We start from the raw sequence: 14,263 nt of genomic DNA, 5'->3' as shown, positions 1-14,263 counted from the left end.
CTAAACCCGAAGAGGGAATCCCCGGATAGAAATTACTGAGAACTAGCTTTCGGTCTAACACATAAGCATCTAACTCTCCTTCGATTTCACTTTTCTAAATTACCATCACCTGTTCCTGCACTAATTCCCTTCCATACCCCAATAGATCGAGACTGATGACGGGGAAAGCTGAGCACTCCGCCAAGCTCCAACATGGGAAAACGGCTAAACTGCCTTACACCCAATCACCACCAGTTCCGGAGGTCCGGAATCCCGGGAATATATCGAATCCTGTGATGATAGATATGCGATGACAATCTTCAGTAAGTGTTCCAAATGACGGCTCACTTTCGCCAATCTGATCTCCAATTTCTCTAAATGCTGCACGTGGATTTGAGAATAGCCGCAAGGGACAAGAGGGTTGGGATAGAGGAGAGTCAATTAGAATGCGTAAGTCAAGACGGCTATTTGGGAGAGGCTGTTGTTAACCCGGGTTTGGTGTGGAGAGACTGGAGGATGCGGCTCGAATATATAGGGATCACCACCGTTCCGTTGAAGTCTGGTTCAAAACCAGGCCTCCGCCGCGGATCTAGCCAACCATTGAACGAAGAAGTTCTGCTCAGTTCAAGATGAAGTTCACGGCCATCACCACCGCCCTCGTTCTCACGAGCACCATCACTGCAAATCCAATCTGGAATGAAGTCCGACAAGCTACGGGCCTTGACGCCGCCATGCGCGCCCGGAACCGCTCCTACATCGGTACATCCCTCACCATCCGCTCGGACACCTCAGAATCAAACATTATCAAGAATAAAGCCGAATTCGGCTCCATCACGCCCGAGAATGCGATGAAATGGGACGCCACTGAGGCCAGCAAGGGCTCGTTCTCTTTCTCCGGCGCCGACCAGGTTGCCAACTTTGCCACGCAGAATGGAAAGCAGATGCGCTGCCATACGCTAGTCTGGTATTCGCAGCTACCGAGTTGGGTGTCGTCGATCAGTAGTAATACTACGTTAATGCAGGTTATGACGAACCATATCAATACGGTAATGGGGAGGTATAAAGGGAAATGTACACATTGGGATGTTGTTAACGAAGGTAAGATTTCCCTAGCTGATTATAATCAAGATATAGAACCTCCAGAGTAGAAGATAGACTAATGGGAAATTTCCAGCCCTAAATGAGGACGGCACGTACCGCGATAACGTCTTTCTTAAAGTCATCGGTGAAAGCTACCTCCCGATCGCCTTCCGCCTCGCGGCAGCTGCTGACCCAGCTGCAAAACTCTACTACAACGATTACAATCTCGAATACGGAGAGAAGAAATACGAAGGTGCGCTCCGCATCGTCAAGCTCGTTCAATCCTGGGGTGTCAAGATCGACGGCGTTGGGCTACAGGGACATCTCGTATCTGAGACAACTAAGACTCAAAGCGTATCCACTCCATCCGTTGACGTTCTGACCGGTGTTTTGAAGGGGTTTGCGGATTTGGGTGTCGATGTTGCGTACACCGAATTGGATATTCGCATGAATACCCCCACTACAACTGCGAAGTTACAGGCACAAGCAGATGCCTATACTAGGGTTGTTAAGAGTTGTATTAACGTGGAAAGGTGTGTGGGAATCACACTCTGGGGCGTTAGCGATAAATACTCTTGGGTGCCGAATACGTTTTCAGGAGAAGGTGCTGCGTTATTATGGGATAATAGCTATAACAAGAAGCCTTCGTATACGGCGTTCTTAAATGCGCTTTCAGCAACCTAAAAGTTTTGAGAAAAGAGGAGATTGGAAGCGCATCTGATCACTTAGTTGTATATATAAAACGATTCCGTCATCTCGTCCTGAATTTTTGCCTTCCTACCATCCACACTAGTCCCTAAGTGCTTTACCTTCTTTTCAGCATCCGTCTATATGCCATACACATTCAGCTCTTCCAATAATCATCCTTCCCTGCCCCCTCTACACTTCATATATCTTATTCCTCGTTGGCCCTGAAACCCATATCTCTCTGAAATATTTCCCTAAGCTCAACACTGAGTGGAGCATTTTTCGTACCTCTCAGGTTCGTCAACCTTTATTACAATGCCAAGATCCTTTTGATGCTGCCGCGATACAATTGTGGGGAGAATTTAATCCTAAGCGTAGCCGCATCTTCAATCGGGTGACAAGCACCTACACTAATCTAGCGTCATCGGATGCGTAGCAATTCTCGGAATTACCACAACGCCTTTCTTCTAATACTGATACGACTTTTAGACCAAAAAACATTAGAGACGGATATCCTCCGAAAATCTCAAGCGCGCCGAAACCCCTGGGTCTAGCTCTGAATAGGGTGCAAAGTTCCCACTTATGGCCTCATAGTTTCAGCATTCGTCATCGGAGCCCGAGGCTGAGCGAAGGAAGAAACAGTAGAAAGAGAGAATCTCGCCCATGAGGTAGGGAGAGGAAACGATTTTTCCGTGGTTTTAACAGGTCCAGTACTGGAGTACTAAGTCTAAGGCGTAGTAGCAGAGATCATGCTTGTCAACGAATGGGGGCAGTGACATTTGTATGGAGGCATGGGGATGCGGAGACTGTTTTTTGAGGGATAGCCTCTCGTTATGGTCTGAAGAGCGTATGGATGTGATATTAGCTTTTTGAACGAGGCGATGGGAAGGAGAGAGGCTTAAACTAATATCATCCGTGTCCATAGCCAAGTCATGTTTGGCAGACTCCCTACTAACGATGGTGATGAGAACACCCTCGATATAAATATCCACACACGTATTATCCAACAATGACTTCGCCGAAATTCCTTCACCCTCGGTAAGAGCCGGGCTCATATGCATATCACCAATATCCTCCCGACAGAACTAATAATAGGGCCTTTCGATCCTGGTCCGCACGAATTCCCTCCTTCACTGTTCTTCGCAAGGGGATTACATATCCCACCTCTTTTCATAATCCTCCAACTCTACCTCGTTAATCCTTTCTCCAGTCTTCCCCTTCTTCAATATCAGTTGCTGTAATTCCACCGGCCTTCCTACATCAATATCTGCGCCTCATCGATGCGATACTTTGGAACCATTTACATCGCAGGAAATTGCGGTTCCCAACTCGCTAGCGAAATGCGCGTGTTCAGAGATAGCACAGCTGAAAGACTATCAAGCCCGTCTCTAATTATTGCTACGGATAGGAAATGAAAAATAGAATGGTTTGGTGTTTTCCATAACGGAAAGGATCGTCGCGGAGGATCGAGAGAGATGGAACAATCGCGTATACATTCTCTAAGTATTCTGCACTTCGGTCTCATATCTTCCCTGCTTTTGCGCTACTGTGGCGGCTACTTAGGTGGCGAAAGGCATATGCCGACCTAATTTGGACTTGGGAGGAAGATCTTCGTCAGGCGGTGATCAGGTGGGTGTTTTGTGTTAACGTACAGGTCATCCCGTGATGAGGATTGCAAGGCTTGTGGTGGTTGGCTAGTCCAACACTTCTCATAGTTATTGGATACATCACATGAAAACACGAACATTAGATTTGAATTTAGGGGCTTTGTCAAATACTACCGTGATCGAGTACAATAGATTTGATTAATGGTGAAGAATCTCATCTCACAATATTAGTCGCACGATATGCCGCTCCGAATTTACCTAAAGGCTCCGGACGGCCCTAAGTGTCCAGGAATTCAGGTAAACTACAACAGCGAAGCTAACGTAGTCCGTCTGGAATAAGAGAATCATGTCTGGGGACATCTGCAAACCCCATTTCCTTTGGAGACTTTCTCTCCATCCGCTCGTTCTCTAGAAACTCAAGGTACTGCTTGACAACGTCCAACACCATCCGGTCAAATCCATAGAAGCCCATCTCAAACACCCTGTTCGTCTTCCTTGTATCCCACTGCACGATTCCACTTGGCATGTCCCCAGCCCTGAGCGCCCCGCTCTCAAAAGCTCGTGGAAAATGTTTCCTAGCAATGTCGATAGCGTCGTTGAATATTATAGCCGATGTGACAGCGTAGTCCTGGTTTCCGGGAATGGTGTCATACATCGCCTTGATATGCACAGTCACGACGTCGTCAATATGCGCAGCTTGTGCAATGATGGGGTGACTTGTTCTGTGACCCAAAAGAAGGGCAAGAAGCATTCGGTTGGAGAAATGTGCGAGAAGATCACCAGTACTTTCAGCCATTTGGTTGCGCCCAAAAACGAAGGGGAGGAGGATGTTGATGACGTCAAACGGCAATTTATTGCTTTGCACAAATTTGTGACTATTGTTCCGGAGATTTATTCTGGAGGCCTGGTATGCAGCAGAAACAGTTGACCAAGGTTCTGATGGAATCGAGACTCGAGTGGTAGGGCAGAATGGTCCATCCCCGTGGAGGGGTGTACATGCTGAAATTGACGAAGTCAGAATGATTCGTTTCAAGAAATGTGACGTGCGGGCTGCGTCAAAGATGGCGGCGGCCATGCGGTCTGTCGCTACCAGTATGTCCCGCACCGGGTCGAGACATTTCCATGGAAGTGGTCCGGCGACGTGGATCAGCACTTCGACGCCGCACAGTGCGACTTTCCAACTGCCAACATCCGAAAAATCTGGAATATGGGCGAAATCAACTAGTCCTTGCTGATAACGCGCCCCGATGGATTCGTTCTTTAACAGCGTTGTAATTTGTTCGGTAGATCGAACAACGGCTCGCACGGGGACCCAGTGTAGGTCAGGGTGTAGTAAGATGTGATAGCCAATAAAGCCTGTGACTCCAGTAATGAGAACGATTTTGCGCATGCTGTGTGGAGTCTTGAGATAAGGAAAGAACTTTGGGTCCTTGAAAGCTAGAAAATGAAGAGAATCGGAATTTTTATGGGACGGAGTAGTGAAGAGCAAGTGCAAAAGCACCTTTGTCAGCCGTTTAAACCTATTTCAAACTTAGATAATGCGCAATCTGGCGCCTTCCAAAACCGGAAGAGGGAACCCGTTATAGGAAATTCATATACCACTCACCTTTTCACTTAATGGGCCCCAATTGCTCAATAGCAAGTATTAGGCTTACCCCAAACACCTCACTCAATATTCATTCGTCTCTTCCGAATCACAAGCCAGAGTTATGTCAGCTAAAGGATGAAGCCCGGAAGCCAAACGGATTGAAGTACAAGAATTAGACTAGGTCTTAGTCGCATCCCCCCTCTGTCCCCATACTAATATGCAGGGTATGCGAACGGCGTAGGCATGGCGTCGAAAGTGTGTCGAAAGCCGGTGGAGGAGCGACCAGAAGAAATCTGTAATCAAGCTAAATACACCGTGGCACAATATAGATAGTGGTATCGATACGCGCCATCAAAATTGTTGAGTGGTTGGGCCAGACAGCCTGTTTAGTTTATCACCCGACCTCCGCTTAATTCTCCAAAGATTATTTAGCTGAACAGGGCCTGGTGGTAGCTACTCTGATTCCTGATGTCTATCGAATTGATCGTGTTCGATGTCTACTTAGGGTACATCTAACCGTAGCTTCAGTGCTTAAAGATTACTCCTTACTTGAGCCTTCATCCTTGCTTGATACCGGTCTCTCATTTCTCTTCTCAACATTTTGCCCGACGGTGTTCTTGGAATCTACTCCTGTCAGCAATTGAGTACTAGAGGTTCGAAAACACTTCCTACTCACTGAATCGACTGTTTCCACACCGCCCGTCAACCACTTGTGTCTGCTTAGTCGCTGTCTTACCCACTGGTCTAGCTTTTTTGCCACCGGTCCCTCTCCCTGCTTTTGGCCTTCATCAGTTAATACTATCCAAGCTCTAACGAATAGACTGCCATCACCACGCCCATTGTCTACACCTGCTACACAGGCGTCTCTTACTAATCCCTCCGGATGCCCTAGCAAACAATCTTCGACTTCGGTTGCCGCAACCTGCAGACCCTTCACCTTAATCATCTCTTTTAGCCGATCAAGATAATGGATCCGGTCCTTTTCATCTCGCATTACTAGATCGCCTGTCCTCAGCCACCCGGGTTCAGTGAAAATCTCCGCGGTTGCTTTAGCATCCTTGAAATACCCTGGGGTAACCACCTTCCCGCGGGCCCAAAGCTCTCCTTTTTGTCCCTTTGGGACATCTTTCAATGTGTTAGGATCCACGACCCGGGCTTCAATTCCCGGTAGAAGATATCCGATCGTCCCAGGAGGTGCGGGTTCAAGCCCAAAGATGCCTGGTGGCCCCGGGCTTGCTATACTGGCCGCCTCACTCAATCCATATCCGCTTGGAATCGGTGCCCTTGCTCCTTGCGGTAGTTTCTTTGCAAGCTGGTAGGCAACATCTGGTGGAAGATATGCCGCACCCGACGCTGCTCCAACCACAGAGCTAAGATCGTATTTTTCAGTCAACGGGCTCTGTGCTAATTGTCGCACTAGCGGGGGAACTAGAGGTAAGAGTGTGAGTTTATATTTTTGGATACTCTCCAGCCCGAGTTCGATATCCCATTTCGGCAGCATGACATTTGTCAATTGCATTAGATTGATTCTTAGAATCCAGAGAATCATGCCGTAGGAGTGATACGCTGGAACAACGCCCAATACACGCTGGGGCTGGAGGGGCTCGACACCCATGAACCGCGCACCTTGCGTACCGGTGATCATGCCTTGGAGACCGCTGTGGATTCCGTTTTTGTGCGATATCATCATTGCTTTGGGAAGGCCAGATGTCCCGGATGATTGGAACAGGTATGCCATTCTATCTCCACCCAGAAGCTTCCTAGATACTTCTGGCAAATTGTTACCATAGCGAACAAAGGACTCAACGGTTCGGTAACCAGAAATGGTGTCAAGATTGGGGTCGTCGCTGAGAATGATAATATTTCTAGGGTCGAGAACAAGAAGCAAGGAACACCCTTTGTCGGCTTCCCCGCTACCAAGATTCATCGCTTCGCGAAGGATAGGGAGGAGAGTCTCGTGGCACACGAAGCTTGTTATCTGCATCTTACGCAATACCCACCATAGCTCGTAAGGTGTAGACGCAGGACTGATTCCCCCGAAGACGAGTTCAGCGCGGAAACAAGCATGCGCAAGCATGGGGTAGTGAATATGGTTTCTTGAGAATAGCCCAATGATCTCTCCATCTTCTTTATCATCGACAGGGCTCTTTCTCAACTCCAACGGATTTGGTCCGTCGTGTCGTAGAACCCGTGCCAGAGCGCATACTCGGGCGTAGAATTGATGCAGAGTCACGCGCTCGTCCGTCACAGCATTGATGAAGAGGTCATAGTCCGGTGGCAGCAGGTTGTTTGGCGGAAAGCAGAACTCATGGATATTGAGATCTGGAGGCGTCGGCGGAAACGATCCATACGGTGACGAGAATATAGCTCGGGAATGAGATTCGTACTTGAAGGACTTTGGATCTGGAGATTGGGGGCCAAGAAAGCGGGACCAGTGTGGCTTCAAGATGTTGGCCGTCATCATCTCCGTAGAGATCTTTCAAAGCGATGAAAATAAGCAGATATTTTCAATTGAAATCGCAAAAAGAAAGAAGGGGTTAGAAATGAGGGAACTTGAGTGAGACTGGTTTTCGGTGATTCTCTGCGTCCATGCAAATTCGTCGGACTTCCGAGGTGGCTTGAGCTGTCCCCGCGTTTGCCATCTGACAACCCGTCTTCGAGTAATCTAATGGCAAGCCGTTGTAATGTTAATATCTTCGCGAGTACCTATATGACGAAGGGTTCGAAGTTCTAGTATCAAAAGCATGCGAAGAGATGTAGAAAATGTTATTTTTTAACATCGTATAAATGTGGAATCCACATGCCGAATATGCATGTGAGCGCTGAAACGAGGCGGTTGGGGAAAGAGTTATAAATCAAGGAATGAAGGGCGCAGAGATGTAGGTTGCCTTCGAGGCCCTAATGAGATTTCACCGAGGAATGTCATTGCTGGCGGGATGGTGCGACGAGGTCAAGAGAGTTCAGTGGAGTTGTTTGTAAGCGAATAGAATTGGGGATCAAGAGATGCTCCAGAGCCTAAAAATAAGGGAAGTCCCAAAGCCTAAGATAATTGAGAAAACCAAGGATGAAATGAACCGACTGCCTGGCTCTTGTATTCCTCGTCTGCCTTGCAGGAGGATTTTGTGTCAAGATAAACTCCAAACTGACTGTCACTCCCAAGACTCTGGGCATTTGGTGATGCAACTAAAGGATACGCCTCGCAGCACTAAGCATTAGTAAATAATTAAGGCCAAGGACTGCAGGTAGTGGTTTCTCAAAATGGCGCAATGGTCCATCTGTGAAAGCAGAAATATAGAAGAAAAGCAAGGACGGATGTGACACCAATCAAATAATCTGCCTACATGACGCTCGAAGGAATTCATAGATAGCTTAAGGCCGCAATGTAGCTTCGGAACCTTATTGTAGCAGCTCTATGCGGTATTATAGCAGTCATATTCCTAAGGAAGAGATATGAGTCAAGGAAGAACGTCGAGGCTGTGCGGATAGCTGGCTTTCCCGTGATTTATTCACTTTATGAAGCTTCTTCTCGCTTTGCAAGCCACTTTGCAAACGATACACTGAGAGTTTATTAGACCGAATAGGGGTATCTGCTGTTGTACCCATTGCTTTTACCTGTCCTCGGATTTCTAACTATAGGCGTGGATAGAGATATAGCTGACTTATGACTCGGAAACATTGATTAGTACCCTCAAGTAATAGGCGGCTTGGTGGCCATAGTTGATAGAGACTGATGCACAGCAGGATGTCCTAATTGTAGAACATGTGGTGCGTGGGTCATGTGCCCTTCACCCCCGTGAATAGAGACCCGTTCATCCCCTCTTCTTCGGAGGGAAACATGCTATGGACGTGCGAGAATACAGATATTTGCACTCTTCATCCACACGCGAGACTCCAGACTCCAGCGGAGCAATTCACCTTCTGGGCTGTATATGGGCCAACTATTGGCTCTATAGACAGAGAAAAGCGCAAGATCCATAGGCGCCTAATAAATGCAGCGTTCAATCTAGCCATCAACCCATCCGTCTGGGACAAGAAAATCCTAGGCAGATGCAATGGTACGATGATGGATTGGAACAAAAGGCGCCGTTTAGCTGGTAAAGAAATAGATGAGTAGTACGTTGGCATTGGACATCATTCCAGGGATGTTCCTCAACCGCTATCCCCAATGGAGCGATAAAAACGACACAGCCCTGGTACCGGATTTCCATAAGCTCGACTTTAAGAGAGCTCTACTGCTAGCCGTAATGCAGTCAGGTATCCTTTTTATGACGCTTAAGGTGGTGCTGAGAAATGCGCCGTTGAAATGTTTTGGGAGGCGAACGGTGCATTCGAGGAACGAACGAGGTACATGTTGAAACTGATGGTTGATACCTTGCCAAAATTGCTGAAAGTGCTATTTAACAAGAAAAAAGTCTTGGTTGGTCGTGAGCGGCAATTCGTGGTCGACAAGTGATGCTAGCCGGATTATAAGGAGTTAGTCGTGTGGGCCGGAACCCTAGTAGAACTACAGAAAAGAGTGCTCTGGGAAAAAATTTCTCACGCTGTTGACTGGACATGAAATCGCAGGGAGTACCACAGCCTTTAGGACATTCATTGCTTGTCATATGCCTAGATTACCAACGCAAACTCGAGAAGGAGCTGGACCATTAGCTAGGCGGTTGTGCGAAAGAAGATTGGACAGTTGAACGAGATTAATGAGTCCTTTAGAAGGGATATCTCGGCATAGTCTAGATAGAAGCTTTGTGAATATATAGAGATATCCAGTTGATATTGAGGAAAGCTATGGCTCCTAGAGCGGTAGGCGTGCGTCTTGGAGACTTCTGCTTCTTTCAGATATCCAAAAAAATATTTGGACAAGAAGCGAGATGCCTCCCGGAAAAAGAGAAACTTGGCACGACTCGCCTGCACTCAATTGTAATCCATCATGATGGCGCGATGGCAGCGTGAAAGCAGTCATGGATAACGTTTCAGGTTTTCGGTCATTCGGGCAGGACTGAGATCTTACCTGGGAAAGGGATTCGCTCAAATCGAGATTATCGCGGAAATATTGACAATGTTCAAAGAGTGAAATCTCGAGCTTGTGGTGAAAGACACTACGTTAGATGCATGTGATAAAGATGTAGAGAAGGCAAGGGACAAGACTAGGGATTGGCGATCAAGACAATGGTCGGTAGTGTCGACGCTTATATCGCCATTTAGATTTTGAAAGAGCATATATCCGAGTGATCCGGCAGTCGAAGATGGAGGCAAGTGTGAACGGCAGATATTGACAGTGAGCGTCTTAAGGGCTTAATTCAAGCCTTCAGAAGGCGTAGCCAAAGCACCGAGCGCCACGAAGAGCATTGATCTAAGGGACTGAATAAAAGCTGATATTCGTAACATCCCCAGGTTCCCAACCTTCCAAGGTTAGCGGCTGATCACGTGATTGCGCAGCATTGACCTCGGAACTTCGGTGGCCATGGGGAGCGTCTTGGATAGGCTTTGCTAGAGGCCAATCAACCTCATCACGGCAAAATGTTTGCCGAGTCGACTTAACTAATAAGTATACCGGGTGAGCGCTAAAGGCCAGTCTGCCTTGGCTCACAATTGGTAGCTTCCATCGACGGAAAGAACGACATCCGAATAGGGTCGCGTTCAAAAGGGTGATCGTGCGTTTTGCGGACTGCAACGTCGACAGGAAAACATGGACAATTGCTCAGGAGGTGGCGCCTACCGAAGGAGGAATCGAAGCTGAGGCAGTGGGTTGCGACATCGTGCGCCAGAATAATAGTAGGAAACCTAAGGACACAAAATCAAACAAAAGGTGAGGCAGAAGGAAACGCCAGTTGTGCATGAGAAACGAGGAGACTTTTGTCCATATATGTGTTGTTGACACAGAGTTCTGACGTTATGAGCGGCGTATCCAGGTGATGAAACCGGGCCGGTTTGAGCCCCACCAGATGACCACCGTCGGAAATGGGGGCGTAAGAACAAATGCAGCTAATCTTAATGGAATGGGAGAAGATTTCCTAAACAACTTGGAAACTGCGAATGCATTATGATGGGAGAGCTAAGTTTGGGGACACGATGAAGGGTGAACGATGCGATGGAGGCGAGGAGCGCTGATTCGATCGCTAGGGTCGGAAAATTGTGGCACCGACCCCTGAATCCTGGTACCCGGCGCCGCTGACTAACCCGATATTTCACCCGCCTGCCGCCACGATGCACACCCTTACTTGAGATCGCTACAAGAAACTCAAACGCATAACACTCAATCCGTCTGCTATTCTGGACTCCTGGCTGTTTTCAAACCGCGGGCAACATGTTCATCTCGCTCGCCCCATTCGCAGACAGTGCCGGCGTCAAACAGGGCGTCCAGCGCTCCTGTCAATCCATCGAATCCCTCGAATACCACCTCAGGACCCTGATTCCTTGAACAACTTCGCCACCACGTGAAGAACTGCGCCTGTTGAGGCAATTTGCAAGGAATCAGGCACCATCTACCGTTTCGGAAGCAAGCGTCTATTCTCGATTCTACGTCCGTTAGTGTCAGGTTGATTCACTCCTGAACAAATTCCGAAAGAGGTGCATAATATAAAGACACCCAAAGAAGCGTTGAGAGCCTATCTTTACCATCAACCTTCTCACATTCTCTATATCTATATTCTTATCCTACTTCCAGGCGAAGCCGGCCGGTCCTTACGTTCTATTCTTACCTTCCTTAAACCTAAATTTGCCCCCAAACCCCTTCGCAATGGCTCCTCTCTTCAAAATTACAGCTTTCTTGGGCCGTAAGTTCTCCTCTCTTAAACTAGACATCGATGATATTGATTCCTGTAGTTTCTCTCCTTGTTGCCTCACAAGGCACTCAATTCATTACGGGACCATGCCAATCCGACGCCGAATGCGCCTCAGGGTGCTGCGGGTTCAACACTGGAAAATGCGCTGGGCCGGTCGTTGCCCAGCAGCGGGATGGAGGCTGCGGCTTTGGTGACCCCACACCCAACGCCAACGCTGCAATTGCTCTCGGATTCCAACCCCAATCGAGCACCCCCGCACAAGCTCTAGCAGCACCTGCCCCAACCACGCCTGCCCCTTCGGGAGCCAATGGAGCTGGAAACGGCCAAGGCACGCAATTCATCACTGGAGCATGCACGTCTGATAAAGACTGTGGTTCTGGATGCTGCGGATTCAAAACTGGAAAGTGCGCCGGTGCGGTTGTTGCACAGGAACGTGATGGAGGATGCGGTTTCGGAGACGCCCAACCGAATGCAAATGCTGCAGCTGCACTTGGATTCACCGGCACTCCGGGTGGTGGCGCGGCCGCTCAGGCTCAGGCTCCAGCAGCATCAGCGGCTCCGGCACCTGCTGCTGGAAATAATGGCAATGTCGGTACTGGGACACAGTTCATCACTGGACCTTGCACATCAGATGCCGACTGTGCGTCAGGGTGCTGTGGCTTCAAATCTGGCAAATGTGCCGGCGCGATTGTGGCCCAGGAACGCGATGGAGGATGTGGATTTGGTAATCCTGAGCCGAACGATAATGCCGCGCAGGCGCTGCGGGGGCAAAGGCTTGGAAAGAGGGGTGTTGTTTACTGGATGTAAAGTTGTAATGGAAAAACGATAAGTCAGGGCTGGGACAAAGGGAGGTGCGAGGGATTGAGTCCTCTCACGGACACGCTGAGCGTACAAAAAGGGTATACAAGTGGTCTTGCTGGGCAGGCGGATCTAATGGGGCATTCTCTTCTTCTATGCCTTGTTCATATAAAAATTTTGAGTATACCATATCAAAATGGATCTTCGTTTCTCAATTCGGTTAGGAAACTACCCGTTTATAATCTAGTCAGAATAGCCGACAACAGTAAAAGTAAATTCGGCCTATATTGAGAGCAGGTTCTCTAACGTCCGTCCCTGGGTCGCGCAAAACCCACCGTGCCGCAAAATATGAGGGATACTTTGACTTCAAGCGACTATAATCCTACGTACACACTAATATTCACTATAATTCTATATAAGTCGCGTGCTGCAGCTACTTTTACATATTTAAAACCTCTTCTACCAAAAAAATACGTTCGCATTGTCGCCTTCGCGCCTGATGCGTAGAGAGCCTTAATTTAGAGCATTACAATGTTCCTTCTCTAGAGCCCTACTGTTAAGCTCTTAGCACTCCATAATACTTATAAACGGTCTTATTTGAGTCTTAGAGACTTACTATAATGCTAGAGAGTCATCATCAGCCTTATGTCTGCTGTGGCGCGCAAATTCATGTACGATCGCTACCCCGGTCGGTACTTCTGATCAAAGCGGTTTCCAATCCTGGTTAGTGCGAAACGACTCCGCACGTCTAACACAATAATCGCCTGTGTAATATGGCTGTGCAAAGACTTGGCAAGAGAACCAATCTCAGCCCCGCAGCCTTGCGATCTAAGTCAACCTTGGCTTCTGTAAGCCTCTCATCAACTAGTTAACTCACTCTTATAGATTCGCCACCTCACAAGGTCATGGCAGGTGCGAGTCGGCCGTCCTCCCTGCTAGCTTCATCGGAGGTGTTCATTTGCCTGTGACGAGGCTCAAGTGGTAAGTCTTCAACACGTGCTTCTATGTAGAACCTTCTCGAAGCTTCGCTGTGGCAAATCAGCTAGGTTGATCCCCGGGCCTCCATGAAATAGAGAGAGCAAATTAATATGAGATAGGAATAAATATTAATATAAACGTTCTGTGAATTTACGTAAGCTCAACTTTGCATATCCACACCCTTCCTGTGCCAACACCAATACCGATTATATTCCTTGACACCACCGAGGATGATGGCCGATGCTCTGAGGGTAGCCATACTAGCTTCTCTGAATTATATGTTATCCATGCACCATCCGCACTCAGAGCGAGGCCTTGATATTGAGGACTACGAGGCTCTAAAATAGTTAGAAGTGACAGTGAACCTGGCCGAGCAGGAATATCGATAGCGCCAATTTCAGTGCGAAGATATGAGTCGGTAATGTCAAATGAAATACGGTAAAGCCGCTTGCCAATACTGAGCGTCTGGAGGCAGTCGCCGCTGCTCGCATCCCAGATCTTGACCGTATTGTCGTCGGACGCCGACGCGAGCCGGGCCGAGTTGTGCGAGAAGGCTACCGAGATGACGGAGTCACTATGCCCCTTGAGCGTCTGGAGGCAGTCGCTGCTGCTCGCATCCCAGATCTTGACCGTCTTGTCCCACGACGCCGATGCGAGCCAGGCCAAGTCGTGCGAGAAGACTACCGAGTTGACAACGCCGCTATGCCCCTTGAGCATCTGGAGGCAGTCGCCGCTGCTCGCATCCCAGATCTTGACCGTCTTGTCGC

The 14,263-nt window shown here is 48.3% G+C and overlaps 6 protein-coding genes across 6 annotated transcripts in view; 3 read left to right on the top strand and 3 right to left on the bottom strand.

The window, feature by feature from the left end:
- Positions 1-359: 359 nt before the first annotated feature.
- Positions 360-1,743, top strand: BDR25DRAFT_280567 (glycoside hydrolase; the record flags this gene model as incomplete). The annotated part of the gene is made up of 3 exons (XM_033687821.1): positions 360-429; positions 486-1,077; positions 1,154-1,743. Exons 2-3 carry the CDS (start codon positions 609-611, stop codon positions 1,741-1,743), a joined length of 1,059 nt encoding a protein of 352 aa, XP_033551769.1. The 5' UTR covers positions 360-429; positions 486-608.
- Positions 1,744-3,759: 2,016 nt separating this feature from the next.
- Positions 3,760-4,740, bottom strand: BDR25DRAFT_205430 (NAD(P)-binding protein; the record flags this gene model as incomplete). Its single annotated transcript, XM_033684455.1, has 1 exon — positions 3,760-4,740. A coding segment is annotated over one exon (981 nt), but the record flags the coding sequence as incomplete, so codon positions are not given.
- A 588-nt stretch (positions 4,741-5,328) lies between these two features.
- On the bottom strand, positions 5,329-7,451 carry BDR25DRAFT_384361 (4-coumarate-CoA ligase-like protein). The gene is made up of 2 exons (XM_033697866.1): positions 5,618-7,451; positions 5,329-5,565 (listed from the first exon to the last, which is right to left on the bottom strand). Exons 1-2 carry the CDS (start codon positions 7,403-7,405, stop codon positions 5,473-5,475), a joined length of 1,881 nt encoding a protein of 626 aa, XP_033551767.1. The 5' UTR covers positions 7,406-7,451; the 3' UTR covers positions 5,329-5,472.
- A 1,250-nt stretch (positions 7,452-8,701) lies between these two features.
- On the top strand, positions 8,702-9,394 carry BDR25DRAFT_311323 (uncharacterized protein; the record flags this gene model as incomplete). Its single annotated transcript, XM_033691228.1, has 3 exons — positions 8,702-8,996; positions 9,082-9,285; positions 9,354-9,394. The coding sequence occupies 3 exons, from the start codon at positions 8,702-8,704 to the stop codon at positions 9,392-9,394; spliced, it is 540 nt and encodes a 179-aa protein (XP_033551766.1).
- A 2,280-nt stretch (positions 9,395-11,674) lies between these two features.
- Positions 11,675-12,527, top strand: BDR25DRAFT_311322 (uncharacterized protein; the record flags this gene model as incomplete). The annotated part of the gene is made up of 2 exons (XM_033691227.1): positions 11,675-11,711; positions 11,761-12,527. The coding sequence occupies 2 exons, from the start codon at positions 11,675-11,677 to the stop codon at positions 12,525-12,527; spliced, it is 804 nt and encodes a 267-aa protein (XP_033551765.1).
- Positions 12,528-13,646: 1,119 nt separating this feature from the next.
- Positions 13,647-14,263, bottom strand: part of BDR25DRAFT_214455 (uncharacterized protein) — a gene marked incomplete at both ends in the record, with an annotated part of 3,742 nt that continues 3,125 nt past the window's right edge. Inside the window, one exon of the mRNA XM_033684796.1 lies at positions 13,647-14,129. Within this exon, the coding sequence (XP_033551764.1) occupies positions 13,647-14,129 (483 nt within the window). The remainder of the gene's footprint in view (positions 14,130-14,263) is intronic.

The sequence above is a fragment of the Lindgomyces ingoldianus genome (genome assembly GCF_010093535.1).
Source record: "Lindgomyces ingoldianus strain ATCC 200398 unplaced genomic scaffold BDR25scaffold_6, whole genome shotgun sequence".
Classification (NCBI taxonomy): domain Eukaryota; kingdom Fungi; phylum Ascomycota; class Dothideomycetes; order Pleosporales; family Lindgomycetaceae; genus Lindgomyces; species Lindgomyces ingoldianus.
The sequence above is the reverse complement of the archived record's forward strand: the minus strand, read 5'-3'. Positions and strand labels throughout refer to the sequence as shown.

Excerpts from the sequence above, each read along its gene's own strand:
- BDR25DRAFT_384361 (XM_033697866.1), bottom strand. The coding sequence starts at position 7,405 with ATGATGACGGCCAACATCTTGAAGCCACACTGGTCCCGCTTTCTTGGC. Across the intron at positions 5,566-5,617 it reads GTGTGGAAACAGTCGATTCA|ATTCCAAGAACACCGTCGGG; the intron begins GTGAGTAGGAAG and ends TGACAGGAGTAG.